Source organism: Myotis daubentonii, chromosome 3 (genome assembly GCF_963259705.1).
Source record: "Myotis daubentonii chromosome 3, mMyoDau2.1, whole genome shotgun sequence".
Classification (NCBI taxonomy): domain Eukaryota; kingdom Metazoa; phylum Chordata; class Mammalia; order Chiroptera; family Vespertilionidae; genus Myotis; species Myotis daubentonii.
The window spans coordinates 59,162,747-59,190,686 of record NC_081842.1 but is presented as its reverse complement, the minus strand read 5'-3'; the positions used below and the strand labels follow the sequence as shown (position 1 = coordinate 59,190,686).

At 39.5% G+C, this 27,940-nt stretch overlaps 2 protein-coding genes and 1 pseudogene across 3 annotated transcripts in view; 1 reads left to right on the top strand and 2 right to left on the bottom strand.

Annotated features, from left to right (window-relative positions):
- Positions 1-150: 150 nt before the first annotated feature.
- WDR5B (WD repeat domain 5B) lies at positions 151-5,472 on the bottom strand. Of its 2 annotated transcripts, XM_059687674.1 has the most exons (2): positions 2,127-5,471; positions 151-2,035 (listed from the first exon to the last, which is right to left on the bottom strand). In XM_059687674.1, the coding sequence occupies exons 1-2, from the start codon at positions 2,127-2,129 to the stop codon at positions 980-982; spliced, it is 1,059 nt and encodes a 352-aa protein (XP_059543657.1). In that variant the 5' UTR covers positions 2,130-5,471; the 3' UTR covers positions 151-979. The 2 variants fall into 2 exon arrangements, with proteins under 2 accessions (XP_059543657.1, XP_059543658.1); XM_059687675.1 differs by having other exon boundaries at positions 151-5,472.
- Positions 5,473-11,610: 6,138 nt separating this feature from the next.
- The window catches only part of KPNA1 (karyopherin subunit alpha 1), an 82,564-nt gene continuing 66,234 nt past the window's right edge, over positions 11,611-27,940 (bottom strand). Inside the window, exons 11-14 of the mRNA XM_059687673.1 lie at positions 25,094-25,219; positions 22,311-22,438; positions 15,540-15,718; positions 11,611-14,216 (exon numbers count right to left, since the gene is read on the bottom strand). Coding sequence (XP_059543656.1) covers positions 14,029-14,216; positions 15,540-15,718; positions 22,311-22,438; positions 25,094-25,219 — 621 coding nt within the window. The 3' untranslated portion in view covers positions 11,611-14,028. The remainder of the gene's footprint in view (positions 14,217-15,539; positions 15,719-22,310; positions 22,439-25,093; positions 25,220-27,940) is intronic.
- Positions 26,505-26,758, top strand: LOC132230353 (large ribosomal subunit protein eL39-like; annotated as a pseudogene).

Below are 27,940 nucleotides of genomic sequence, written 5' to 3'. Positions count from 1 at the left end.
TGGGGTTCAATTCTGGTCAAGGGCACATGACTCGGTTGCTCGATCCCCAGTAGTGGGCGTGCAGGAGGCAGCTGATCAGTAGTTCTCTCTTATCATTGATGTTTCTATCTCTTCTCCCTCTCTGAAATCAAATATATATTTTTTTTAAAAAATAAAAATGCTTTCTTTTAAAAAAAAAAAGAAATAGCAATAAAATCTAACTCAGCTGCCAACTGTGGTTGGAGTCAGGCAGGCAGTGATGGCTCCACAAAATACTGATTTCTGAACTAAGTTTGAAGCATGGATAGGAACTAGTGAGTCAGTCACATAATGAAAGAGAGCAGCCTCACCACTCCAACATTTAGCTTGTTTCAAAATCATGAGGGCACAACCTGACAAGCCATCTAGGGGTAATTCAGAAAAATGCCATTTATAATGTTTTACACTCTCAGAACAAACCTAACCATGACTTATTTTTCCCAATTAAAGACTTGATTCCATAGACTATTTCATGTCCCATTTGGTAGGCTATCACTATACAGGAATTGCACTTAGTGTGAGTGGTGCCTGACACACATCTCTAATCCACCACCATCCCAGGCCTAAGGCTCTTATTCATCTGATCTCCCAAACCAAAAACCTTGGAGTTATTCCAGACTCCTTTGCTCTCCTCATTTAATTAATCATTCTGTCTTGTGAATCTTCTAAATATTCCTCAAATATACCAATCCTTTAAATAGTCATTGAGAATAGAATGGAAATCTATTCAATGACAGACACAAGAGATTAATAAACTTCAAGATTAAGAGTCAGAAGCCCTGGGTTCTAGACTTGCTATTCCAACTGTCTTGCTTTGAAAATGTAGGTTGTATGTCTTAAAATCTTATATAATTCAAGACAATGTTAAGAAATACAAAACCATGCCAAAATTAAGAGAAATCATCTTTTAAAATATACAACTTTTTGCCAACTTGGCTCTACTACTTGATTTCTAAAGGGTTTAGTAGTTACTTATCCACAGTTTAATTGTTTTGTCATTTCCTAACGCTGCTGATGCAATGATGTTTTCTGTAGGATGACAAGCTGCTGAGATGACGACGTCTGTGTGACCTTGTAATTTCTGTACAATCTCTTTAGTCTGAAGGTTCCAAATGTAAACTAGGTTATCCTCTGAACCAGACACAATCCACTTCCCACCAGTAACTGAAAAACTGGCAAATATGCAGTATCTCTCATTTTTATGACCAGTGTATGTCTTCAGGCATCTGCCTCTGCTATAATCCCATAGTTTAAGAGTATTATCCAAAGTTGCAATGAGAATGTATTTACCATTTGGAGAAAATTTTACAAAAGAGACGGGAGGGTTATCATCATCAATAAGTGTTTTTAAACACTGACCTGATGCAGCATCCCAGATTCTACAGATGCCATCGTAACTACCTGACGCTATCAAGGACCCATTACAACTAAAATGAACAGCAGAAACTGGGTCAGAATGAGCAGACAAAGTCTTGAGGCACTTGCCTGTTTTCACCTCCCATATTTTCACACTCTCATCAAAAGATCCTGAGATTATGAGGTTGGATGGTGGATTGAAATTACAGCAAAACACATAATTACTGTGCCCCTTCAGCGTTTTCAAACATTTTCCTGATCTCACATCCCAAATCTTGAGAGTTTTATCATCTGAGGCAGAAACAAGACGACTGGAATCTGATGACCAGTCAACATCTGATATTTCCAGACTGTGACCATGAAGAATTTTCTCCTTTTTTCCATCATAGGCTCCCCAAATTATAATTACTTTGTCAGCAGAAGAACTTGCTAGCCACTCGCCATTAGGACTAAACTTCACTGATGATACTGCTTCCATATGCCCCACAAGAGTACATCTGAGAGCATAGTTTGGTTTTTCATACGCTTGTTCGCTCCGATTGGCTGATGAGGTGAGGGCCGACTCTGCTTTGGCATCTGATTCCTTTGTTGCCATGGCTTCGAAATCACTAGGTTGGCTCAGCGTCCGGCCCAGAACCAGGCAGCCCAGTATTCTGATTTTCTGCCCAGCAAAATGAAGATTAAAACATTAGATTATTAGACTAAAAAATAAACGGTCTTGAATGATAATTTCTGGATCATCTTTAAATTACCATATACACATGGCTTGCACCGCTTCAGTTTCTCCTTGCTTCCTTCTGTAAACAAATACTTGAGAAATATTATTAAAAAGTCCCATGCGCAGTCAGCAAGTAAGGTATTAATGTTGGGTATTTTGTGAACGGGGCGGGGCAGGGCGCAGGGAAATCTCTATACAAACTATTTTTCACGGCCCCTCCCCCAGTTCGACAGGTTTGAGAACACTGAGAACCCTCACAGTATGGCAGAGTTTAGGTACTTTAGCATGAAGGCAGCACCGCTTTAGACAGATTTCAGAAGCTAAGAGAAAACCTGCGTATTCGCCGTTATTCGAGGTCCGGCCTGCCGACTGCGTTCTGCAGATACAAACGGCATCACCGCCGCGTCAATCGCTAAAACAGCCGGCCGGACGCTGAGCGCATGCGCAGAGGGAGCCACCTACTTCCGAGTCGAAGTGACCAATGGGGGGAAGCCTTCGTGCGCTTGCGCAAAAAAAAAGGAAGCGGTTTCCTTCCGGTCTTCTTCGCCCCCGCCTCTACACGGAAATGCGCAATGTCTTCTTAACCCCGGGGACGGGATTGTTCCAGACTTGACCGGCTAGAGTGGGAAGCGGTGAATATGTCAGAAAAGATTTGTTTCTTTTTGCAAACCGTGTCACAAGAAAGGACTGCATTTTCCGCCTTTAGCCGCAGGGCTATGCCCACAGTTGGGACGTGAGCTGCCCAGACAGTGCGCGTTTGGGAATGTAGCTAAGTCTTGTATACAGCAAGGCTGCAAATGGGCTGGGGGAGCGAAGCGACTTCTGGTTTTAAAGTTTTCCCTAAAAGCCATGGCCGGATTGCTCAGTCGGTTAGAGCGTCATCCCTCTACTCCAAGGTGACAGGTCGAGCCCGATCACGACACATAACAGGAATCAACCCCTGGCCTGTGTGTCCTGGTGGTTGAGCGTGGACCTAGGAACTAGGAGGTCCCGGTTGGATTCCGGGTCAGGGCGGGCTGTGGGCTCAATACCCAGTAAGGGGCGGGAGGTGGAGGGGGCACCAATCAATGAATGATTCTCTCTGATCTTGGATGTTTCTCGCCCTTCCTCTCTGAAATCAATAAAAATATATTTTAAAAATAAAAAAAAGAAGAACCAATGTAAGTGGAACAACAAATTGATGTCTCTGTCCTCCTCCCCTCCCTCTTTCTCTAAAATCAATCAATAAAAATAATGAAGTTTCCCCTAAATGTTTAGAAAAGGATAAAAGAATATGTGTTAGGGGCCTTGAAACGCCAGTGCACAGAGAGCATGATCTGGTAGTGCTGGGGTAAACTTCCAAATAGTTTAAGCTTCCAAAGAAAATTAAGGAAAGTTCCTATCTGCATAGGTGCTTGAGACAGAAAAGGGACAAAGAAGTTGATGGAATGGGGTAAGAAATGTGTATGGTTTCTTCTAATTAGACTTTAGAGAGTTTACCTCAGGTTTAAGAAATGAGTAATGGCTGTGAAAGTATTACCTGAATGATACATGTTTTTCAGATGTAATTACTCTCTTTAAACAAAAATAGGTTTACCAAAAAAAAAAATAAAAAAAATTGGTAATTTCTCCAATCCTTGAATTGCTCAATAAAGAGTGCCCTAGAGAGTCAGCAAGTGTTCTGTTTTAAATGGTTTTCCCCATAGATAAGTTGAAGTCAGGAGGCAAATATCCTTCATGTTTTCTGTCAATCAAGAATTAAAACATTTGCCCTAGCTGGCTTGGCTCGGTGGATGGAGCATCAGCCTGCGGACTGAAGGGCCCCAGGTTCGATTCCAGCCAGGGGCACATGCCTGGGTTGCGAGCTCGATCCCCAGTGGGGGGCATGTAGGAGGCAGCTGATCAGTGATTCTCTCTCATCATTGATGTTTCTAACTCTCTCTCCTTCTCCCTTCCTCTCTGAAATCAATAAAAATATATTTAAAAATTTAAAAAAAATAAAGATTTAAAACATTTAAAAACAAAGGGTTTCCTATTTTTTAAGGGATAATTGGTACAACCGCACAATTATATCACCTATAATTAGGTAACTATAGTAAAAACCTCATTACTTTAAGACCCTACTACTTTAGTTTGGAAATTATACAGGAATTGCACAAATGCTTTAGTCTTAGCTAGTCCAAATCAATGAGATAAACATCTTTTTTTTTTTTTAGATAAACATCTTTTAAAAGGTTTGGAGCTTCCATTTATACACATTATGATTCCTCTTAACTACCATGGACCTCCCCTCTGTAACACTTTTAAAAGACACACTTTTTCACTGTACTGTATCTTAAAGTTCAATTCTGTTTAAACTGTGCCTTCTCCCTCTCCTATCCTCCCATTAGCCTAGATTAGTGTGATTGTTGCTGGGAAACATAGAACCATTTTAAATTCTGCATCAATTGAAATTATTTCCACTGGAATTAATTCATTAAAAATAAATTTAAAAGTACTTAAGAAAAAAAAATGTAGGCTTTGTTCCAAAGAATTTAAGCAAATCTATTTTTCCAATAACTGTTCTATGTGCTGGGAGAGTAATGAAAGAGGAATTTAGACAAGGTAAACACATGACATGAGGACTAGGTTGGGGTGTTAGTGCTGGAGTGTAGTTAGCCCACTAGAAATACCACAAGCATGAGGGAAAAGGGGCACCTGAGAATGTGTTGATAGGAATATCCAGAAAGATAATTTTCCCAGAACTTGACTGAAAAAATGTCCAGTATTAAAATTCATTTCTTGATTTCTGGGGTTTTTTTGGTCAGGAATTCATGTAAAGGAAATTAAAGCTATGACTATAACTAGTCAAACCATTATCCACTAGTCATGTTATAATACTAACATGTAGTCATAATATTGTAGTCCTTGTGAATTAAGACTAAGAATTTAATAGTTTACTTCCTGGGGGGCACAGGAGCATCAGCAAGTATGGAGTAAGAGCAGGGTAAAAGGGACAGGAACCATAATTATAGATTTGCTTTGGGGCTCTCAAAGTATCCTACACAGTCCGTATTTAACAATTTCTATATTTGCAGCCTTTAATTGCCACCAAATAAGTGATTTGGAAGTTTTCTTTCCTGTAGAAATCAAGTTATTTTCTTTAAATTTCCCATAACATTTTTTAAAGTTTTTATTTATTTTTTTAATGCTCAGCCAAAGATATTTTTTCATTGATTTTCAGAGAGTGGAAGGGAAAGAGAAGACACAGAAACATCGATGTGAGAGAGGCACATTGATCGGCTGCCTCCTGCACACACCTCGACCAACCGAGGTACGTGCCCTTGACCACAATTGAACCTGGGACCCTTCAGTCATCAGGCCCACTCTCTATCCCAGTGATGGCGAACCTTTTGAGCTTGGTGTGTCAGCATTTTGAAAAACCCTAACTTAACTGTGGTGCCGTGTCACATATAGAAATTTTTTGATATTTGCAACCATAGTAAAACAGAGACTTATATTTTTGAAATTTATTTTATATATTTAAATGCCATTTAACAAAGAAAAATCAACCAAAAGAATGTGTTCGCGTGTCACCTCTGACATGCGTGTCATAGGTTCGCCATCACTGCTCTATCCACTGAGCCAAACCTGCTAGGGCCCATAAATTTTTTTTTTTTTGAGAGAAACATCCATCAGTTGCCTCTGCACCCCCAAGTGGGGATTGAACCCACAACCTGGATATGTGCACTGACCGGGAATTGAGCCCACCACCTTTTGGTGTAGGGGATGACACTCCAACCAGCTAAGCCACACAGGGCTTCCATAGAAGTTTTGTTTTAAATATATTTTTATTGATTTCAGAGAGGAAGGGTGAGGGATAGAGAAAAACATCAATGATGAGAGAATCATTGATTGGCTGCCTCCTGCACACCTCACACTGGGGATCAAGCCCACAATCTGGGCACATGCCCTGACCGGGAATCGAACTGTGACCTCCTGGTTTGTAGGTCAATGCTCAACCACTGAGCCACGCTGGCCAGGCTTCCATAGTTTTAAAATGGAAAGTCTCATCTGTGGTTGAAAAGTTTATTCTCCTTGCCCCTCAAATTTGTAAAATTTGCAAATATTCTAAATAGAAATGTTGCCACAAATAGATCATTTTAAGATTTATGAAAAATGTTTTGATTTTAGAGGGCAAGAGAGAGAAATATTGATTGGTTGCCTCCCCCATGCGCCCTGACCAGGGATGGAACACACAACCCAGGTATGTGCCCTGACTGGGAATCAAACTGGCGACCTTTCAGTGCACAGGACTATGCTCAACCAACTGAGCCACACCAGGCAGGACATTTAATTTATTGACTTTAGAGGGAGGAGGGAAAGAGAAACATCAATTTAATTGTTTCAGTTATTTATATATCCATTGGTTGATTCTAGAATTTTCCCTACCCAGGGATTGAACCCCCCACCTTGACATATGAGGACAACACTCCAACCGAACTACTCGGTCATGGCAGTTGGTTTTTGTTTTTTATTTTTATTTATTTAATAAATATATTTTTATTGATTTCAGAGAGGAAGGAGAGGGAGAGATAGAAACATCAATGATGAGAATCATTGATCACTACTGCCTGCATGCCCCCTAATGGGAATCGAGCCCACAACCCGGGCATGTGCCCTTGACAGGAATTGAACCCGGGACCCTTCAGTATGCAGGTCGAAGCTCTATCCACTGAGCCAAACTGGCTAGGGCTGTTTTGTTTTGTTTTGAAATATATTTTATTGATTTTTTACAGAGAGGAAGGGAGAGGGACAGAGAGTTAGAAACATAGATGAGAAAGAAACATCGGTCAGCTGCCTCCTGCATACCTCCTACTGGGGATGTGCCTGCAACCAAGGTACATTGCCCTTGACCGGAATTGAACCTGGGACCCTTCAGTCTGTAGGCCGACGCTTTATCCAGAGCCAAACCGGTTAGGGCTGTTTCGTTTTTTAAAATATGTTTTTATTGCTTTTTAGAGAGAGGAGAGAAACAGAGATAGAAACACAGATGGACTGCCTCTTGCATGCCCCCTACTGGGGATTGAGTTTGTAACCCTGGCATGTGCTCTGACCAGGAATCAAACCAGTGACCTCTTGGTTCCTGGGTTGATGCTCAACTGCTGAGCAACACCGGCGGGCTGGTTTCTTTTCCTTTTTTTTTTAATTAAAATTTTTTTTTATATGTGTGTCAGACCTAAACATAGCCTGGGAGTGATTTCCTACATTAAGGGTCATCTTGACTGACTTGCTTTGTAGTAACTCTGATTACCCAATTCAATCTCAAAAATCAAACTGAATAGGACTGTGTACATATAGTTGCTTTAGACCACCAGCAATTTAAACATATGAAAATCTACTTGAGTTTAAATATGGGCTGGCCATATAACTTATCTAAACTGAGACTTTTTTTTAAAGCGAAAGGAGACACTGAAATAATGAACAGGTGTTGATCTAAAAACTGGGACTGCCCCCAGAAAACCAGTACAGCCACTGCTGACTTCTCAAGAGGGCTCTCTCCTCATAACCACAATTTAATCTTGGAAAGTTCCGCACTCTTCACAGGATATTTTACACCCGATCCTGCCGAGCTCTCTCTCTGGTAGTGTTCTGTTCCCACCACTGTGGTCTTCTGAGTTTCTATTTTCTCCCTTCCCATCACTCTAAATAATGCTGGACCCAAGTGGTTTTGGTAAGGAAGTGAACCACATTGTGGACACCCACCTGCTGGACTCCTTTGGCTTCCTTAGGGTAAGTGGGAAAGAAAAAGGAATTTAAGAGTAATTTTATTCTTTGCAAAACATTCAGTATCACAGAAATGACCACTTATTTTTTTTCTCAAACAAGGCTCTTTCAAAATGGCAAATGAAATAGGGAAAACAATCATCTAAGCTGACTACAATAAACTTGTAAACCCAACAGTTTTGTACTATAGATGATAGTGTAGTCTGCAGGAGTTAAGGCTATATTTTAAGGTTTTGTTTTGTTTTCAGAAAAACAAAACACCTGGTCAGTGGAATCTCTCAAAAATAGTAGAGAAGCAATCATGGGATGAAGAAACCTACCATCTTTCTGTTTCTGATCTGTCACTTAAATTGGAGGAATGGATAATGTTCTCCTGCAGCAATACATATAATATGTAACAATAAAAAATCCCTATTTAATAGTGTAGGGCAGTGGTCAGTCGGCAAACTCATTAGTTAACAGAGCCAAATATCAACAGTACGACGATTGAAATTTCTTTTGAGAGCCAACTTTTTTAAACTTAAACTATATAGGTAGGTACATTGTTATTAACTTAATTAGGGTACTCCTAAGGCTTAGGAAGAGCCACACTCAAGGGGCCAAAGAGCCGCATGTGGCTTGCGAGCCACAGTTTGCCGACCACGGGTGAAGGGTAACCATCAATTTCCACATCAATTGGATATAATTGGACAAAAGTTTTAACCCTAGACTATGCCAGAAAAGACTGGAGAGCTATTTTTAGTATACATAAACACATGGGGTTGATTTTATAATTAGCTATCCTGTAAAATACACCATTAACTTCTCTCAGAAGGCATAGGTTGTTTTTATATAACAAATCTCTGCTACATTTGCTTTTGTAAACTTCAGATCAAATTGTCTCTTGAAAGGTTACTACATATAAAATACATTTTAAGACAGTAGCTTTACGAGTTGTTAATCCTGATTTCAGACAGCAGCATAAAAGGAATTCCTTTGAACTTTTTGGTAACCAAATGCCCTTTACTAATATCATATAGTTGCATATTCCTTCAGTCATTTAGTGCTTATTAAAGATCTACTTGGTGCAAGGCGCTCACCCATGGCCTGACATACTGTATTCAAGTACAAAGAATTAGTAGAACCATTCCAAAGTGTAAGAACACTTTGAAAAAGGACATAGAGGTAAGCGGAACATAACAGCATACATTAAAAAGTGATCTTTTTGACATTCCTTGGGACGATTCTCCTTTAGGAAGTTAGCTGTGTTAAATTCACATCCATGCGTGGCACTGCTTTCTAAGGCAGGATTTTTCTGTATTAAAACCTTACTTCTGTATTAATACCTTCTACATTTGTTGAATGGAAACATGCTTCTGAGTTTAGCCACTATGCTACTAAACTCAAAATCATTTGCATATTATTTTTAAATTTCTGTTGTTTTATTGGTCGGATTATACATAATTTTAGCACCACAGAAGGGGAAAGATGTTTGGGCTGAGGACCTATGTAATCTTAAAATAACTTATACCTCATGTAGTCAGTTTAAGGATGCTGCTGCTAAGGAAGATTCAGAAAGAATGGTCCAACAAAAAAAGCTGGCCCAGCTGTGGCTGCCATGTGTAATTCTGAGAGTTCCTGGCACAGAACACCTCCATGACTGCTTTCTTTGACATAAAACCTGCAAGACACTTCCCCATCTTTGGACAAACAGTATCTAATAGTTGTGACCTTGAGCAAAGTAAATTCTCCTAAGCCTTGTAAGCCCTGATTTTGGCATCGATAACATAGTGACAACTACCCACATCAAAGAGCAGTTGGAGGATTAAAAGAGAACAAGTGAAATCCCTTAGCCAAGCACTTGGGAAACCACAGAAGCTGAAATAGTAATCTTTATTTGACCTATAGGAAAACACACTGGGACTCATCTCTCCTTAGTTGAGAAAGGATGGAACTTCAGCTACTTGTAATGTTCTTATCCCAAATTTCCAGATACATTTTTCCCCAGTAGCAATTTGATGTTAAAATTAGCATTTAATATTTGTTGCATTTTATCACACATTATTCTGATGTCCGGTACCATTATTGCCCATCCTTTTTGGATTGGCTGCCTACTGCACATCCCACACAGGGGATCGAGCCTGCAACCCAGCATATGCTCTAACCAGGAATTGAACTATGACCTCCTGGTTCATAGGTTGACACTCAACAACGGAGCCAAGCCGGCTAGGCTATATAGAACTTTTGATAAGAAAATGTAGCCCAAATATTTCCTTATATATATACTCTGCTCACCGCACAATAAAATGGCTTTATTTTCAGATGGCAAAAAATTCAGATTTGAGTCTCCCATGTGTAGGTTTATACCTATCACTGCAAATGAGCAAAGTTTAGAATGTAGGAGGTAGCATATCCTATATAATAAAGAGCTAATATGCTAATTAGACCAAACAGCAGAACAACAGTCCGGATGACCTTTCGGACGAAGCTGGGGCTGCGAGGGCTAAGCCCCTCGCACGAATTTTGTGCATTGGGCCTCTAGTATCTTATAAATATGGAAAACAAACAATACCCCTTTCTAAAAGTGGAACTCTTTTCTTTACTGAACATCACAATTTTCTAATCCTTTACAGGGTAAGGCAAAAGTAGGTTTACTGTTGTTCATATGGAAAATACAATAACTAATAAATAATACAATAAACTTTCGTGTACTCACAACTGTAAATCTGTTTTTTGCTCCACCCAGTTTGAAAAGCCCCAAGACTTAAAACAGCTATGACTTACTAATATAAAAATGTTCACAAAACTAATCAGCAAAAAAGAAAAATCCTTCAACCCGAGGTATACCTTCATAACACAACCCCAAATTGGGGGATTAAATAACTAAAATGTTTATTCAACACTAGATAAGTAAATTCAAAGTTGCCTGTGGTGGGGTAGCCATGTACAACAGAAGATTTAGATGGGGTAGTTTGGTTTATAAAATATGCTATTTTCTTAGCAAAATCAGCAACAATCTGGAATAATTCAGATTTACTGTGGGATAATTGTCAATGTTTATATCTGTGATGATGAAAGCAACCCAAGTTTTATATGGCAGATGGAAGAACCAATCCTAGGGTAATATAGTTTTAAAAATCAGTACAGCTTTCAAAGGTAACTATATCGTGACAAGAATATGAATTAATGTGTTCCATGGAAAACTCCATCTCCTAAATCTCACCATTCTTCATATCAATCATCTTTAACTTTCCCAGTATTTCCCAATCTAATCATATCTACTTGCTGGTCCTTCAGCTATAAGGTCCCTTTAATTCCCAGATCTTCTCAATGCTTTTTTCCCCCTACTGAAGTTCTCATTATGAAGACTACACTTTGAAAGTTCAGAGGAGAAAAGGAAAAGGGGGAGAGACTATCAAGCCACTCTCTCCCTCATCAGTATATAAAACCACAGAAGAGTTTTCCTGTGTTGAAATTAACATGCTTTTGTAATGAGTAACATCTTAGTGATAGGGTATATTTAATATATGGAAAGTAAATTAACAGAATCTGCCAGGCAGAGAACTAAAAATAGGACTTAGTTACCTCCTGAAATGTCATTTCTATTACAAAAATAGGCTGCTTTCTCAGTTCCCATATTTATGCTCAGTTTTCCAGTTAGTCAATTCCAGTTTTTATATTTAAAAAATCATTTTATTCTAAAAAAAATTTAGCTCATATATCACGGCTCATGAACTTCTAGGACAGGAGCAAGACACGTTTCTCTGTTTTAAATAGAAAATAAACGACATTAGTTCAGTGGACTTTGCTTTAATTCATTCATTGAGACACCTGCAATTGCTAGCAAGAATTTCCAATGTATGCTATTCTAACTTGGAGAAACAACTTTGTGTGCTTTATATATACTTTCCATTCAAACTGGTTTATCAACATGAACTGAAAACTATTAAAATTACCCAATAGAAGATACATAATTTAAACACCCTACAGAAATGACGTGTTACCAGTAATTTACAATTTTTAAAAACTCAGCCACAAACAAAAGAAGTCAAAGCTAAAACCCAAGATTTTTACTATGAATCAGTGCTTCTATTACCCTTCTGAAAGAAGATATATTTTAATGTAAAGTCAAGGCAACACTAAAAATTTTTCTTTAAACTAACCACCTAACTTGTCCCTAAATTACAAAGAATCAAAGTCTTTTACAGGTCAAGTGCAGTAAACTAAACTGTCTTTTCAGCACAAAGCAGCACTAGAAAAATTAACAGTTATAAATGAGAGTTGACTAGTTTTGCAGTGGCTGCTCCATCAATGACAGACAAATATCAGACCGTATCCATCCAGAGCACAGACACAACTACAAGCTAGGTGTGAAGACAGTGTCACAGGCTTGGCTAAAATGTCCATTGTTTTTGTTACCTTTCTACTTTAAATGAAGTGGATTTTTAAAAAATCTAAATCAGGTCACATAAGTTGACTGCTTAAATGACAACATGATGAGGTACGAAAGCTCTGAATATCCCTAACGTTCAGCAGGATTTACCAGAGATGTATAAATAGCTTATCAGGGGAACTTCCAAATACTTACACTGTGGGGTTAAAATGAATTCTAGAAGAGGACAAGATTGAAGAGGATTAAAAGGGCATTCTCTGAAACAGAAATGAGCAACTTTTCCTTCAGAATTCATTTTGAATAGCACATTAACAAATATAAATCTTCTCTGAGAGTGTGTCCCAACATTGAGTCAAGATGGCCAACTAGCACCAAGAAGTCGTATGTTCAGTTGCAGTTCTCTTGGCAATTAAACTTATTTTTTCGTTCCAGTCCAAGCTCAAATGTAGATCACTGAAGACAGTACTGGAAGCGCTTTTTGCAGGTACAGATTGCAGTCATCATTAAATGAGCCAGAAGGTAGAAACTGGTTTTATTTTATGACAAGGGGGAGGGCAACTTGACTGGGCTATACTAACTAGTAGGAGATGAAATGAAATGATTAGGGAGGGAGTAATGAGGTTATAAAAGATCACTGCCCTTATTTGGGTTAAACAGGTCATGTTGAGAAGATAGTTATTTGTTCAAGATAAGGATGCTGCATTAAAGGGAGCATATATTCATATATGCAGCATGAATACATTAGAATCAAGCTGCACCTAATTAAAAAAAAAAAAATGTCCCTAAGTAACCTTTAAAAGTACGTGTTCTCTGCCAGTCACAGAGGGGAAAAGCACCTAGGGTGAACTTTACAATTTAATGAGGACCTTATCAGGACCACAAAGCCTGAAACATCTGTTTAAATGCAGAAACACAGCCTCTAAACACACTGGTTAAGTTGGGAAAATTGGAGGGTTTTTTTAAATTTTGTTATTAAATGAATATAGTTTAGATTACTAAGCATTCTAAATCAATCTTCACCCAGCATTAGAACTGAACCACTTTCAAATCCAAAGACACAGAAGACCAAAGAGAAGCAATAGCCATACAGATTAATATGTGCCCCTCTGCTTTCTGCTCTAAGGAAATCTTCAAACCAGTATCACATGAGAAAATCAGTGTTAATTCTTCAGCATTCCTGACAACTAGAAAGCACATTCACCTGAAGGCTGGAGGTGGGAGAGCAGATGGTTTAACTTTAATATCTGTGAAGAATGGCGCCAACAGAGGAAAGAAAACCATCCAATCTCAGTAAGAATTAATGCAAATTTGGCTAGAAAAAGCCACCAGGGTTCACTGTGGAAGAACGCATGAAAAGTACTCTGAAGTACACAACAGGTCTAAACATCTCCCTTGTTGCAAGTAGTTGTGTGAAACTCAAGATAAAGTTTTAGTCTTATCTTTTTAATGTCAGTATTTTTTCCCACTTAAAAGGGAAGGAGGAGTCCTCTTTTTTCTGCCACAAAATAAGAAAGCCACATGAATATGTGTATATTTCCATGACTCTTAGAATATAGAAGTGCAGATCTCCAAAGACTAGGGATTTTCCGTTAAGAGTGGGCCGTTCTGGTTACTCTTTCCTTAGAAGGATATTCCACCACAGAGAGCCAGAGGTTTTCCAGATGTGTGTAAGAGAGCAGGTGCGCAAGGCAAGCAAATGAGCGCAAACAGTATTATGGAAAACATTTGAGAAGTCAGCTCCATGAGGACTGTGGGCTCCACAAGAGGACGTGACTAGGTAGCCTGGTCTGACACAGGAACATGAAAGCAGTGCATTGCCTCAAAGCTGGAAGCCTTCCATAGGAGCCTCACACTGCTGGAAGATGTACTGCTGCTGGCTAAGGTCAACCTGGGGTGCAATGCTGCTGTCCTCATCCTCGGTGCCGAAGTAATGCTCAATAAGATCAAAGGCCTTCTGGTAGATATCCTGGTTTTCATGACTCTGTAGGAACTCAATTTTATCCAGACCTAGAATAAAGAATAAAGGAAAATCTGTTGTTTATCTATAGGAAATTCTAATGAAGCCATGTTTTGCCATATGTTGTCTTTCTTGAGATAACGGAAGACTCTCTTCTTTACTTATAGCTCATATGTATTCTGTAATAGCATAGACAGTATTGCTGGGGATTACATCTGAATACCAGCACATTACAAACTGACATCTTAAATGCATGTGCAAGCAACAGCCAGACCCCAGAAACAGCAATTTCCATAACAGTCACATCATTCAGTGCCAAGGGCCAGTCTCGGAAGAGTTCCTGCTGGACTGTACCTATGGCCTAATTAATTCCTGGCTCTAGTTCTATCTATAGACGCTGTTATCCAATATCATTACAGCAAAGGTGTAATATCCTTAAATCAGTCAGAATCTATTTCTATTGCTTAAACTTAGAAGTCCGACTAGAGCAATTAGCCAACACATTCCCTTTATTAAGGTCAAGCCCATCTGATCTTAATATTAACATCACTCAAAGGAAAAAATAACATTGCTCAATGGAAAAAAAATACATTCATATATATATCCATATTAAAATATATAGAAATAAAAAAGTAACAATAGTTACCTCTGTGGAGAAAGATCTCTGGTTAAAGAACATTTTTCTTTTTTATACATTTCAAAATCCCTTACACTAAGTAGGTATAGCTTTTGTAATCATGTTTTTAAAAAATAAGTTGTTAAAATAAATTTGGAAAACAATTCTGCATCAGCTTATAAATCTGAAAAATAAATGTACCCCCATGATCCCTAATTCCAATTTCAGGAATAAACCCCAGGCCATGCATTAAAATCACTTAGGCAACTTAAAAGGTTAAAGTACATTAGTAAACTGATGATTAAGAATACAGTAAAGACTGAAATAGAAGAATGAGGAAACCAAGTGACTCTAAGATGAAACTCTAGTCAGAAACTCTTTAGGAACACAGGAACTGAGGGTGCAATGCAAAATCAGAACTCTCAATCTTACAAGAGCAAAGGAGTCAGGCATCAGATACAGTAGATATGGATGTTCTTGAGCATCAGATGGACTAGTAAGAATGAAGAGTACCCACAAGGAAAAGCAGTCGGAATTGGGAAGATCCTAAGAGCCTAGTGTAAAACTGGATAAATTGAAGGTATTTGCTTCCCTTTTATTTACAATACATATTCTTTTCCAAGTCTACATACTAAACATTATCATTCATAAGAGAACAATTTTTGTATATGTTTGCTAATGACAGATGTGGACAGGCCAGAAAAGAAAAGAGAAAAAGAAAATAATTTTAGGACATCTGCTTAATACTCTGTCTTACCATAAGCTTCTTCAATCAAAGCACAGTAAGGATTAATGCCAGTGCCGTTTCTTTTGGCTTCTTGTTCTCCAAGCCTCAGGATATTTTCCAAGCCATTTAGGGCAACCTGTACAATCTTAGAGTCCATGACTGTGAGGAGATCACAGAGTGGCTTGATACAACCCAGTTCTACGAGGTACCTAAAGTAATAAAAAGAATACTTTAGTCAAAGCTTTTAATTCAATAAAACTTATTAGGTTGGTGGAAGGATCATCCTCAACCTGACTACAGAGATAAAAAAAAGGGCACCCATTCAACCATAAACTACACCTTATCACACACAAAAAGCACAAGTAAATGAAAAAAAGCACTGTTCTCTAGCAGCCAGTTCCGTTCTTTTTTCCTTCCACAATTACTGGACTCCAAGAAACTAGAATACTCTCTTTTCTCTGAACATGCGCAATTCATAAAATACAATAGTTTTGTTTCTATACGTAACTGCACCTCTGAAATATGACACACTTGCTGCAAAAGCCAGCATAACAGGCCCAACAGGCCACTCTATTTTGTACAAAGAACGCTTAAATATTAAAGATAAAAAATCAACTCAATATAAAAATGGGCAAATGATCTGAACATACACCCCAAAGATAACAATGGCAAATAAGCATATAAAAAGATGCTCAACTCGTATACAGGGTATCCACAAAAAAATGTATACACACATTGAATAATTATAAAGACAGTGCTTATTAAGATACATTTCGTTTTCAAAACGTAACAGAATCAGCTGTTAAAGTGTGTATACATATTTTTGGGACACACTATATATATCATTAGGGGGCTATAAATTAAGACAATGATACTACAGACCTACTGATATAGCTCAAACCCATAACATTGACAATACCAAATCCAGGTAAGGATGTGGAGCAACAGAAACTCATTTTTTTTGTTTTGTTGGTGAGAATGCAAATTAGAATAAACCACTTTCAAAGACAGTTTGTCAGTTTTTTACAAAGTTTTCTATACAATCTGGCAATCTTAATCCTAGGTATTTACCCAATGAGGTAAACTTATGTTCACACAAAAACCGATACACCTACATTGCTCAGTGGTTGAGCATCAACCTATAAACCAGGAGGTCATTGTTTGATTCCTGGTTGGGACACACGCCTGGGTTGTGGGCCCAATCCCCAGGGTGGGGTGTAAAGAAGGTAGCTGATCAATGATTCTCTCTCATCAATGATGCTCCTATCTCTCTCTTCCTCTCCCTTCCTCTCTGAAATCAATAAAAATACATTAAAATAAATAAATAAAGACCACTATGGTGGTATGTTTATAATTGGTTAATTTAGCATAGAATTATGGATATTTTCTATAATTGAAAACTATCTAAATCTTGTCTTCCCAACAAGAAAGAGCAGAAGCCACATAGATATCTTTATCTGAAAGCCAGTCTATTTTCAATAATTTGGACTATAATATTTTTATAATAATCTTCTTAAGAAAACGCTTCATCTAATTAATAAGAAACTGCTAGAATATTGATAACTAACTTAATTATTATAAATAGCTATGCAAAATTTTTAAAAGGGTAGGTGCCATTCTCTTCTCTAACTGTGCAAAATATCCCTGAATACTTTCTGATGAAAGCTACCACAGTATTTTAGAAATGTTTTCAAAATATGTATGTGTACAGTTTAACCATTTCAATTAGGGAAACAGATTTGGAGAGGAAAAACCAAGATAGCGGCATAGGTAAACACCGGAGATTGCTGCCTCGCACAACCACTTCAAAAATACAACTAAAAGACGGAACGGACATCATCCAGAACCACAGGAAGGCTGGCTGAGTGGAAATTCTACAACTAGAAGGAAAGAGAAAAGCATAACGAGACTCAGAGGAGGTGCAGAGCGGAAGTAAAATACAAAAGTGCAGAGGTGCATGTGGAGAGGGTTGGCAACTGAGGACACGATTGTCTTTTTCAATCGGGAGGGAGTCTCAAGCTCTGAGCTCCAGTTCTGTGCGAGTCTCTGGGGACCCAGACTCATATGGGAGAAACTGGACTGTCTGGCATTGGTTAGAACTCGAGGGCAGCTTTCTCTCGAGGGGCTCGCAGCAATTGCCGGGGCCTCTGAGGGCAGGATTGAGAGCAGCCATACTGCTCACTCCGCCCACCCTGTTGATCCCCTGGAACCCCGCCCCACCCAAGCCCTGCATGTAGGCTTTTGCATATGAAAGGCCCGGTCCTTTTTAATCTGAAAATAACTTAAACTGCAGCTGCCCAAAGGCCCCAGGGCAACTTGCATTGCTTTACAGCTGGCTTCTGCTGGGTAGCCTCAGACAGAGGCTAGATTAGCACCTCCTTAGATCCAAGAGCCAGTGTACCCAGTGGTCAGAGTGGGACCATCCAATTACAACTCCTCAGATCCACAAGGGACATACTCAGGGGGCAGATTCAGTGAGCACCAAAGCCCCACTGAAGCAAGTCTTACTCCATGAGGGTGTCTTCAGCACAGAAGTTCTCCCACCATAGACACAACTGATTCTCACAGCCAATTGGCCTGGAGGTTAATTCCTCCCAGTGTTACCTAAACAATCAAAGCTTAACTACAACAAGACTGTGCACAAAGCCCAGAAGGGGGTGCACCAAGAGTGTCCACCTCAGGTAATTGGAGAGGCTGAGCCACTGGGCCCTATAGGACACTTAGCACAGAAAGCCACTCTATCGACACAGCGAAGCATAAAAAATGCCGAGACAAAGAAACAGGACACAAATGACAGAAATGGAGGAAAGCAAACTCCATTTTTTAAGGTTTTTCAAGAATTTTCTAGAAACCGCCGATAAACTTAATGAGACCCTCAAAAAATCTAGTGAGACCCTCGATGTTGTGATAAAGGACCAACTAGAAATTAAGCATACACTGACTGAAATAAAGAATATTATACAGAATCCCAACAGCAGACCAGAGGACCACAAGAATCAAGTCAAAGATTTGAAATACGAAGAAGCAAAAAACACCCAACCGGAAAAGCAAAATGAAAAAAGAATCCAAAAATACGAAGATAGTGTAAGGAGCCTCTGGGACAGCTTCAAGTGTACCAACATCCGAATTACAGGGGTGCCAGAAGAAGAGAGAGAGCAAGATATTGAAAACCTATTTAAAGAAATAATGACAGAAAACTTCCCCTACCTGGTGAAAGAAATCGACTTACAAGTCCAGGAAGCACAGAGAACCCCAAACAAAAGGAATCCAAAGAGGACCACACCAAGACACATTATAATTAAAATGCCAAGAGCAAAAGACAAAGAGAGAATCTTAAAAGCAGCAAGAGAAAGAAAGTCAGTTGCCTACAAGGGAGTACCCATACGACTGTCAGCTGATTTCTCAACAGAAACTTTGCAGGCCAGAAGGGAATGGCAAGAAATATTCAAAGTGATGAATACCAAGAACCTACAACCAAGATTACTTTATCCAGCAAAGCTATCATTCAGAACTGAAGGTCAGATAAAGAGCTTCACAGGTAAGGAAAAGCTAAAGCAGTTCATCACCACCAAACCAGGATTATATGAAATGCTGAAAGGTATCCTTTAAGAAGAGGAAGAAGAAAAAGGTAAAGATACAAATTATGAACAACAAATACACATCCATCAACAAGTGAATCTAAAAATCAAGTGAATAAATAATCTGATGATCAGAATAAACTGGTGATTATAATAGAATCAGGGACATAAAAAAAAAGAAAGAAAACAGATTTGGTATACAATAAAGAGACCATTAATAATTATAAATCTGAATTTGAACATAAAACTTGACTATCAACTGTTCCAAATTTCTATAGTATTGCACATGACTGCCACCTGGTGGTGGCATACTTGCAATCATGGTACATACATTAAAGCCTCAACATTATCCATTCGTTCTACACTTTAAGTGAAACAACACATAATAAAATCAATTTTACCACAGGCTCATTTATATAAACAAGAATTAAGTTTCTGCACTATAACAAAATGGTATTCAGTCTTCGATGAATAACCTGTCCATGATGAACTTTACCAAAATAGTTGTTGCATGTATTAACAACCTATTTATAATTTTACTATTTCAGGTAAATACTTATCTTCCATACTGGATCAATTTCTGAAGTGTTAGGATTACTTTACCTTTTCATTTTTAAATTTTCAACAGAGCAATAAAAATTAGCATTGATTCAGTGCCTACATTTAAACTGCCAAAGCAGCAATATGAGAGGTAGCTGCTTCCCCAATACTACATATGAGGAAGGGGCTGATGCTTTAACTCTCATCCGAAACCATCTTCCCCATAAAGAAAGTTGAGGCAGCCCTATCTGGTTTGGCTCAGTGGATAGAGCATTGACCTGTGGACTGAAGGGTCTCAGGCTCGATTCCAGTCAAGGGCACATGCTCGGGTTGCAGGCTCAATCCCTAGTAGGGGGCATGCAGGAGGCAGACAATGATCCTCTGTCATCATTGATGTTTCTCTCTCCCTCCCTCTCTGAAGTTAATAAATATATTTTTTTTTTTAAAAAAAAGAAAGCTAAGGCAAGCTAAGAGTTGAGGATTCAATTTTTTCTTCATCACTACTTGTTTATTCTATCTGAGATACTGAATGTCCATAATTTAGCATTTAACCCTTTGTGGTCTAATGTTATTTTTGGAATTCAAACAGTCTGGTCCAAATTAATTGACGGGATAGAATGTTGAACTTTTTAATGTTCTTATTGCTCGACATTGGACCTGCTCCTAGCGCCTGGTCTGTCGAGTCAGCCTCAAGGTTGGACCGAAAAGGGTTAATTATGTAATATTCTTTTGAGAAATTAATTCCTGTACACATTTTTTTCCCCAATTACAGTTTACATTCAATATTATTTTGTATTAGTTTCAGGTATACTTGACAAAGTGTTTCCCCAGTATTTCCAGTACCCACCTGGCACCATGCATAGTTATTACAATATTATTGACTATATTCCCTGTCCTGTATTTTACATCTCATCCCCATGACAATTTTGTAACTACCCATTTATACTTCTCAATCCCTTCACCTTTTTCACCCAGTCCCCAACCCCTAATCCTCTGGCAACCCTCAGTCTGTTCTCTGTATCTATAACTCTATGTTTTGTCTGTTCTTTAGATTCCACATATAAGTGAAATAATATGGTATTTGTCTTTCCCTGAGTTATTTCACTTAGTATAACACCCTCTAAGTCCATCCATACTGTCACAAATGGTAAGATTTCATTATTTTTTATGATTCCTACCCTACAAATGCCTTTTCTAGCTATCCCATACAATAAAGAGGTAATATGAAAATTAACCCTCACAAGATGGCTGCCTACGACCAGGCTGGCGGGGGGGGGGGGGGGGGGATTAATGAGGGAAACCAAACAACTGAACAGCAGGCTGCATGGGGCGACCAGGCCGGCGGGGGTAGGGGGGGGGTAGTAAGAGGCGACCAAGCTGGCGGGGGGGGGGGGTGCAGTTGGGGGCGACCAGGCCGGAAGAGGGGGCAGTTGGGGGCGATTAGGCTGGCGGGGGGGGGGGGCAGTTAGGAGTGACCAGGCCAGCAGGGAGGGGGCAGTTGGGGGCAACCTGGCCGGCAGCGGGGTGCAGTTAGGGGCGACCAGGCTGGCGGGGGGAGGGAGGGCAGTTAGGGATGATCAGGCCAGCACACAGAGGCAGTGAGGAGCAATCAGGTTGGCGGGCGGGCAGTTAGGGGCGACCAGGCAGGCAGACAGGTGAGCGATTAGGAGCAGCGGTTCAGGATTGTGAGAGGGATGTATGACTGCTGGTTTAGGCCTGATCCCTGGTATTGGGCCTAAACCGGCAGTCGGACATCCCCAAGGGGTCCCAGATTGGAGAGGGTGCAGGCTGGGCTGAGGGGACCACCCCCCTGTGGATGAATTTTGTGCACCGGGCCTCTAGTCCTATATAAAAGGCTAATATGCAAATTGTCCCCTCAGGAGTTCGACTGGGAGACCAGGAGTTTGATCACTCACTATGATGTGCACTGACCAGCAGGGACAGTGCAGAACATGGTGGGCAAACAGCAGTGGTGGCAGGGTGCTGAGGGAGTGGGGTAAGGAGGAGGCAGAAAGGCGAGGAACCTGATCAGCCCTGATCACTCACCAGGCCTAGGGACCCCACCCATGCATGAATTTCATGCACCAGGCCTCTAGTTAACACATTAAGCGCCCAGTCACCGGTGACTGACACTATACTTTCCATCCGGAAAACAAAACAGGCTGGGCGTTTAACGTGTTAAGATTATAAGCTGCTACTACCCAAGGGGCCATTTGAGTCTCAAGCTGATACAGATCTCTCTCTCTCTTTACTGAATACTATAGTACTTTAGGAGACACTTGCCTCCACTGAATTTGGGACTTTACCCTAAGATAGACCTCTCTTTCAAGTCTAGTCCAATTAAACCATTTAAACTAGAAAGAGCAAGAGTTAACTATTAAAGTTGGACTCTAAGGATTCTACATGTAACCTTCTAGACTACTCAAAATATTTCTGACCAAGCAGCTCCAGAGTGTGCTGAAGCCACCCCTATAATTATTTCTGCTTTAAACCTCAACTTTGCCGTACTCTCACATCCCAGAATTTGTTTGCAAGAAGGCATGGGAAAGGTATAAGGAATAAAACACCTATTTGTGTCTAATTATGAAATAGAATCATGTTCCAGGAGGCTAGAATTAGCATTCTTAAATGGTAGAGAAAAATTTTCCTTTAATTTATAAGATGCTACCTGGCTAGTACTTACTTGATCTGTTCAGCTGATCCTCCAGAAGTTGCATTTGTGATGGCCCAAGCAGCTTCTTTCCTTGTTCGAAACTCAGCAGTTTGTAATATACTAATGAGGGCTGGGAAAATGTTGCCATCTATCACAGTCTGAAATTAAAGAAAAAATTAAATGGGAAGGAAAATTGTAAGATTTGTAATGTCTAACCACTATGTGTACACGTGAAACTAACATAAAATATTAAATGTCAACTGCAATTGACAAATAATAAACAAAAATTTATAAAAGTGTTCATGATATGCCCTGGCTGCTGTAGCTAAGTTGGTTGAGCATCATCCCATGCACCAAAAAGTCTTAGGTTCAATTTCCAGTAAAGGCACATGCCTGGGTTTTTGGGCTCAAACCACAGTAGGAGGCATGCCTAAGGCAGCCAATCGATATTTCTCTCTCCCTCCCTTCTTCCCTCTCTAAAATCAATAAAAACATGTGCTTTTTAAAAAAAGTGTTCATAATACTAATTATAACTTTTCAGGTGGTTTCACTAATGGCATTCCTCCCCCTGTTAAAAATAAATAGGAAGGAGTTAAGTCCTCATTATCCTTAACCTTTTGGCCATACTTGATATCTGGAGTCTGTGACCTTGTAATCTAGTTTTACCTCTGAGTTTTCTCTTTTATTATCCTGTCTTGGTCCACCCACAATAAAAGTTCAATTCTTTGTTCCTCTGCTATTCTCATTTCTCTCATAGCATCCATCCTGACATGTGTGTTGTAACTCTGGTTATGACTCCCTTCTCACTGGAGCTCCAACCCATGATGGCCAACAGCTTACTTTAGATCTGCTAATCGCCTCAAGCACATCATCTGCCCTCTATACCAGGTTTCCTTTCAAATTTGTCAAATTCACAAAGGCTCTCTTTGTATTTATTTATTCTAAATTCAATCAGTCACCACATCTTTTACATTTTCAATTTAAAGTGCTCTAGGTCCATCCTTTCCTTTCCTTTAGCACTGCCACCATTCTGGTCCAAGCCACCACCTCAATCCAGATTACCAGAAAAGCCTTTAGTTGGACAGAGTACTTTTACTCAGTCCCTCTCACCTACCCTACTAACACTAAAGTAGTCTTCCTCAAATTATTTATTTCATGTTTCTCCTTAGCTCAAGTACCTAAATTGGTTCATACCATTTTCTAATAAAAAAAAACTTGAGTTTTACATAGCAGTCTGGTGCATAGCAAGCAATCAACTGCAGTTAAAATCACCCTGTTATGTAAGCTATGAACTGCAATAGCTACCAATGTCAGTCCATGATAGAATTCTGTTAAGGGATGATTAACCTAACCCATGCTTTTTTGGATGAGAACTTTATCTATTATACCAATGAGAGCAGTAAGCAAAGTTAAGCAGAAAGACACTTAATCTTGGTTCTGTCATTTACTTGAGATGCCCTGTAGAAAATAATTTTATTTCTCTGAGTCTCAGTTTCATCTATAAACAAGAATGCTGGATTAGATGACCTCTACGATTCCACTCAGCTCAAAATCTCCTAAGTTGTTTTTCAACCCATTGTTCCAGCCTTTCTCATGGCCTATGTTGGACCATTTGGACCACTGCTAATCTTCCACTTGGCTTATTCTCCCATTGATCTATATATATAAAACCCTACTATGCAAATAGACCAAACGGTAGAACAACCAGTCACTATGACGTGTGCTGACCACCAGGGGGCGTGCATGGAACATGGTGGGTGTCGGCCGCAGCAGGATGGTGGAGCAGGTGAGCGGGGGCACCAGACCAAGGCGGGGTGCCAGTCACTGTCATTGGGGTGAACCTCTGGTGGTTACTGAAAATTCTTTGTTTCTATGCGCCGTGGTCCTGCCCGGTGCTCGCACCTGCTGCCGTTGCTGGCCCCACTCAGCACCAGCCCTGATTGCTTGGCGCCATCAGTGGTGCCAGTGGCAGCTGCCGGCCCCGATTGCCCCACAGGGCTTCTCCACCTCCCCCTGCTCCTGAGGGGCGATCGGGGCTGGTAGCCAGCGCCTGAGCTGCCGCTCGCACCTGCTGCCAGCTCTGATTGCCCCTGAGGGCTTCTCCACCTCCGCCTGCTCCTGAGGGGCAATCAGGGCAGCATCCACCTTTTGCACCGCTGCTGGCGCCAGCCCCAATCGCTCTGCACTGTCAGCAGGTGCAAGCTGGGCTGGTTTTTTTAGTGTGTGGGAGCAGCGGCAGCAGGAACGGGGCTGCCAGCAGACAGGGAACCGGGGGCTGCAGTGGGAGGGCCAACATCCACCCCTGTGCCCACTGCAGCATTGCAGCCCACGGTTCCTTTGAAGGTGCACAAATTCGTGCACTGGGCCCCTAGTGTAAGAATAAAAGGGCAGATAACCAGCTAGAGAAAAATGGGTCCCCAAAGGTTCATGAAAAATTAAAGCAATCTAATGCATGAGTCCAACAGAAAATAAGTATTTTACTTGGCAAGAGTGAAGTTAACCTGCTTAGCATAAAGTCCAACAAAACTGCAAGAATACAAGACACTATTACACTATCTTGGAAAATCATCAAATATTAAAGGCAAAGGGAAATACCAAGGCCCAAGTGTAAGTTCAAAAGACTTATCTTCTTCAAAGTAGGGTTTTTTAAAAAGTAAGATGCAGACTGACCAAATAAGAGAACAATGTTGGCAGTAAGTAGCCTCCAAGGCAATAGAAAAAATATATACTTTAAAGACTGACAGAAAAAAAAAAATCTTATTTATCCATAAAAATATGCAAAAAAAACCACAGATGCTATGTATTGAAATTACCTGGATCTGGGCCCTATTTCCTGCTGTGATATTAGATATTGTCCAACATGCTTCCTTTTTGATAGATTCCTTTGGGCTACTCAGCAAATGCAATAAACTCTGCAGAGCGGAGCAATTCAAAATTACCTAAAATGAGAAGTTTGAAAATTTTACTTATTGATGCAAACAAATATAAGTAAATCTTTAACTCAAAAACTTTATTTTAGGAAAAAGGCAAAGAAATAACTTAATGTCTCCCCTTGAAATTTTAGAAACAAATAACTTTAAATATGTAAAAAAGTATTCATTGCTAGTAAGAATTAGTTTCTAACATCATCAAAGCAGTTTCATTGTACACATTGTCAACTACTAAAACCATACTTAGTAAGATATAATAATGTCTTAGTTACTTTCCTATCCCTACAGCATATTAAAATGCCTTTGAATGGGTACTGTATCAAGCAGCCAAAAATTAAAAAGTGGTCTCAGAATTTTAAGTCCTCTGATAACCCTCTAATTGGTAGTCAATGAACCAATACATACTTAATGAAGCACTATAAGATACAAAGATAAAAAGAGTATGTCCCCAGCTACCAAACAGCTTACAAGGGTGAGGGAGATAAGAAATGAAGGAGAGCTACTCTACCAAAACTAAAATCATAAAGTTGTCATGATTAAAATAATAGGTGGCTGGCTCAAGAATCAACTACTGAACAACAGAATAGATAACAAGTACAAAAGCAAATGCAGATATTTATAAAGAATTAAGTACATAATAGAGTTAATCCTTTCCTCCCACAATAACTGGTGGTCTTATTTAATAGTTGGTACTAGAATAAAGGAGTTGAAAATATTTTTTTAAAAATCAGTTCTTAACCCTAGTTATAAAAATAAATTTTGCAGCTGGTTTAATGAATATAAAAGAGAAATCATAAAACAGAAGAAAATCTCAGTAAATAGCTGGTTTGGGATAGTGAAGGACGTTTCAAGCATAAAAACAATGAAAAAATAGGAAAATGCAACAGATAAGAGGGTTGCTATCTTTAATATGTAAATTGGTGAGAAACTAAAATTTTAATAGAAAATTATCTCACAAGAAATGACAGAAATGCAAATTAAAAGGAAGTCTTTTTTTTGCCTGTTAAATTAATGTAGCTCAAAAAAATAAAAAACTTTAAACAAATACAACCTTTCTAAATAACAGTATAAAAGATGTCACAAAGCAACTTTTAAAACATCAAAATACGTGATCTGTAAAATAAACACATCAGAAGTTAAACATAAGACTTGGGGAAGAGTTGTCAGAAAAAGACTTCATAGGGAGTAGGGGTAAGATTTCAAAAGCAGAGAAGGACCCCCAAAGGTAGGTTAAAAATGAGAAAATGAGCTATTTCTCCATCGTCGAGGTGAATGCGTTAGCTTCTTCTTCACCATGTCTTCTGACAAGACTTTCAGGTTCAAGAAGTTCCTGGCCAAGAAATAAAAGCACAACTGGCCCATTCCCCAATGGATTCAGATGAAAACTGGTAATAAAATGAGGCACAACTCGAAGAAGAGACATTGGAGAAGAACCAAACTGGGTCTATGAGGAATCACATATGAGAGATGACTCACATATTTATGCTGTATCCAGGTTTCCTACATCTTTAAATGATTGAAAAGATCGCTACTGTCTGGACAGTTGGGGCATTTTAATTGAAAAGTTAAATGGACTCATGATTTTTTCTGCTGACTTTTTTATTTCTGCAGTAGTCGGTTGGTTTAATAATAAATGTGTGAGACCTTTAAAAAAAAAAAGAAACTGAGAAAATGCACGCTGACCCAAGAACCAGGTCAGTTTTGATTCCCAGTCAGGCACATGGCTGGGTTGCAGGCTTGATCCCCAGTAGGGGGTATGTAGAGGGCAGCCAATTGATGATTCTCATCATTGATGTTTCTATCTCCCTCTCTCTGAAGTCAATAAAAACATTTTAAAAAAAGAAACGAGAAAATGCTGAGATCGGCTACCACAAGTACCAAAATAAGAAAATAGACCAAAATTAACAGTAGGTCAAAAAGAAAAATGAGACTAAAATTCTGAAGTACAAATTCCTTAAAGTATTTGCAAGTTCTTTATCTCATAGGCCAGTGGTCGGCTAACTACGGCTCGCAAACCACATGCGGCTCTTTGGCCCCTTGAGTGTGGCTCTTCCACAAAATACCACATGCAGGCGCGCACATACAGTGCGATTGAAACTTCGTGGCCCATGTGCAGAAGTCGGTATTTTGTGGCTTGCGAGCTGCAGTTTGCTGACCACTGTCATAGGCATTAAAGGAGCTTGTTGGGTTTTTTTTAAGTTTCCCTGTAGTTTATTTTTTAAAAAATATATCTTTGTTGATTTCAGAGAGGAAGGAAGAGAGATAGAAACATCAATGATGAGAGAAAATCACTGATTGGCTGCCTCCTGCATGTTCCCTCCTGGGGACCGAGCCCACAACCCAGGCATGTGCCCTTGACCAGAATCGAACCTGGGACCCTTCAGTCCGCAGGCTGACGCTCTATCCCCTGAGCCACCCAGCTAGGGTGAAGCTTGTTTCTAAGAGGAAAATAAATAATGTGAACAAGGTTATTTTAAGAAAGGTTAAGCTGTTATTAGAATAAACTGAGGGGGATAAATGCTTGGGAGAGTAGGAAGATGAATCAGGTGGGTACAGCAACAGCCTTTATGTAAAAAAAAAAAAGGAAACCAAAATAAGATGATAGGACGTGGATTTGGCAACACTAAGAGAAGACATGAATCAGAAAACAGTAAGAATCAACAAGACCTGGTGACTTACTATACAAAGTCTGAGAGATATGGAGACATCAAATATGACTGCAAAGTTTCA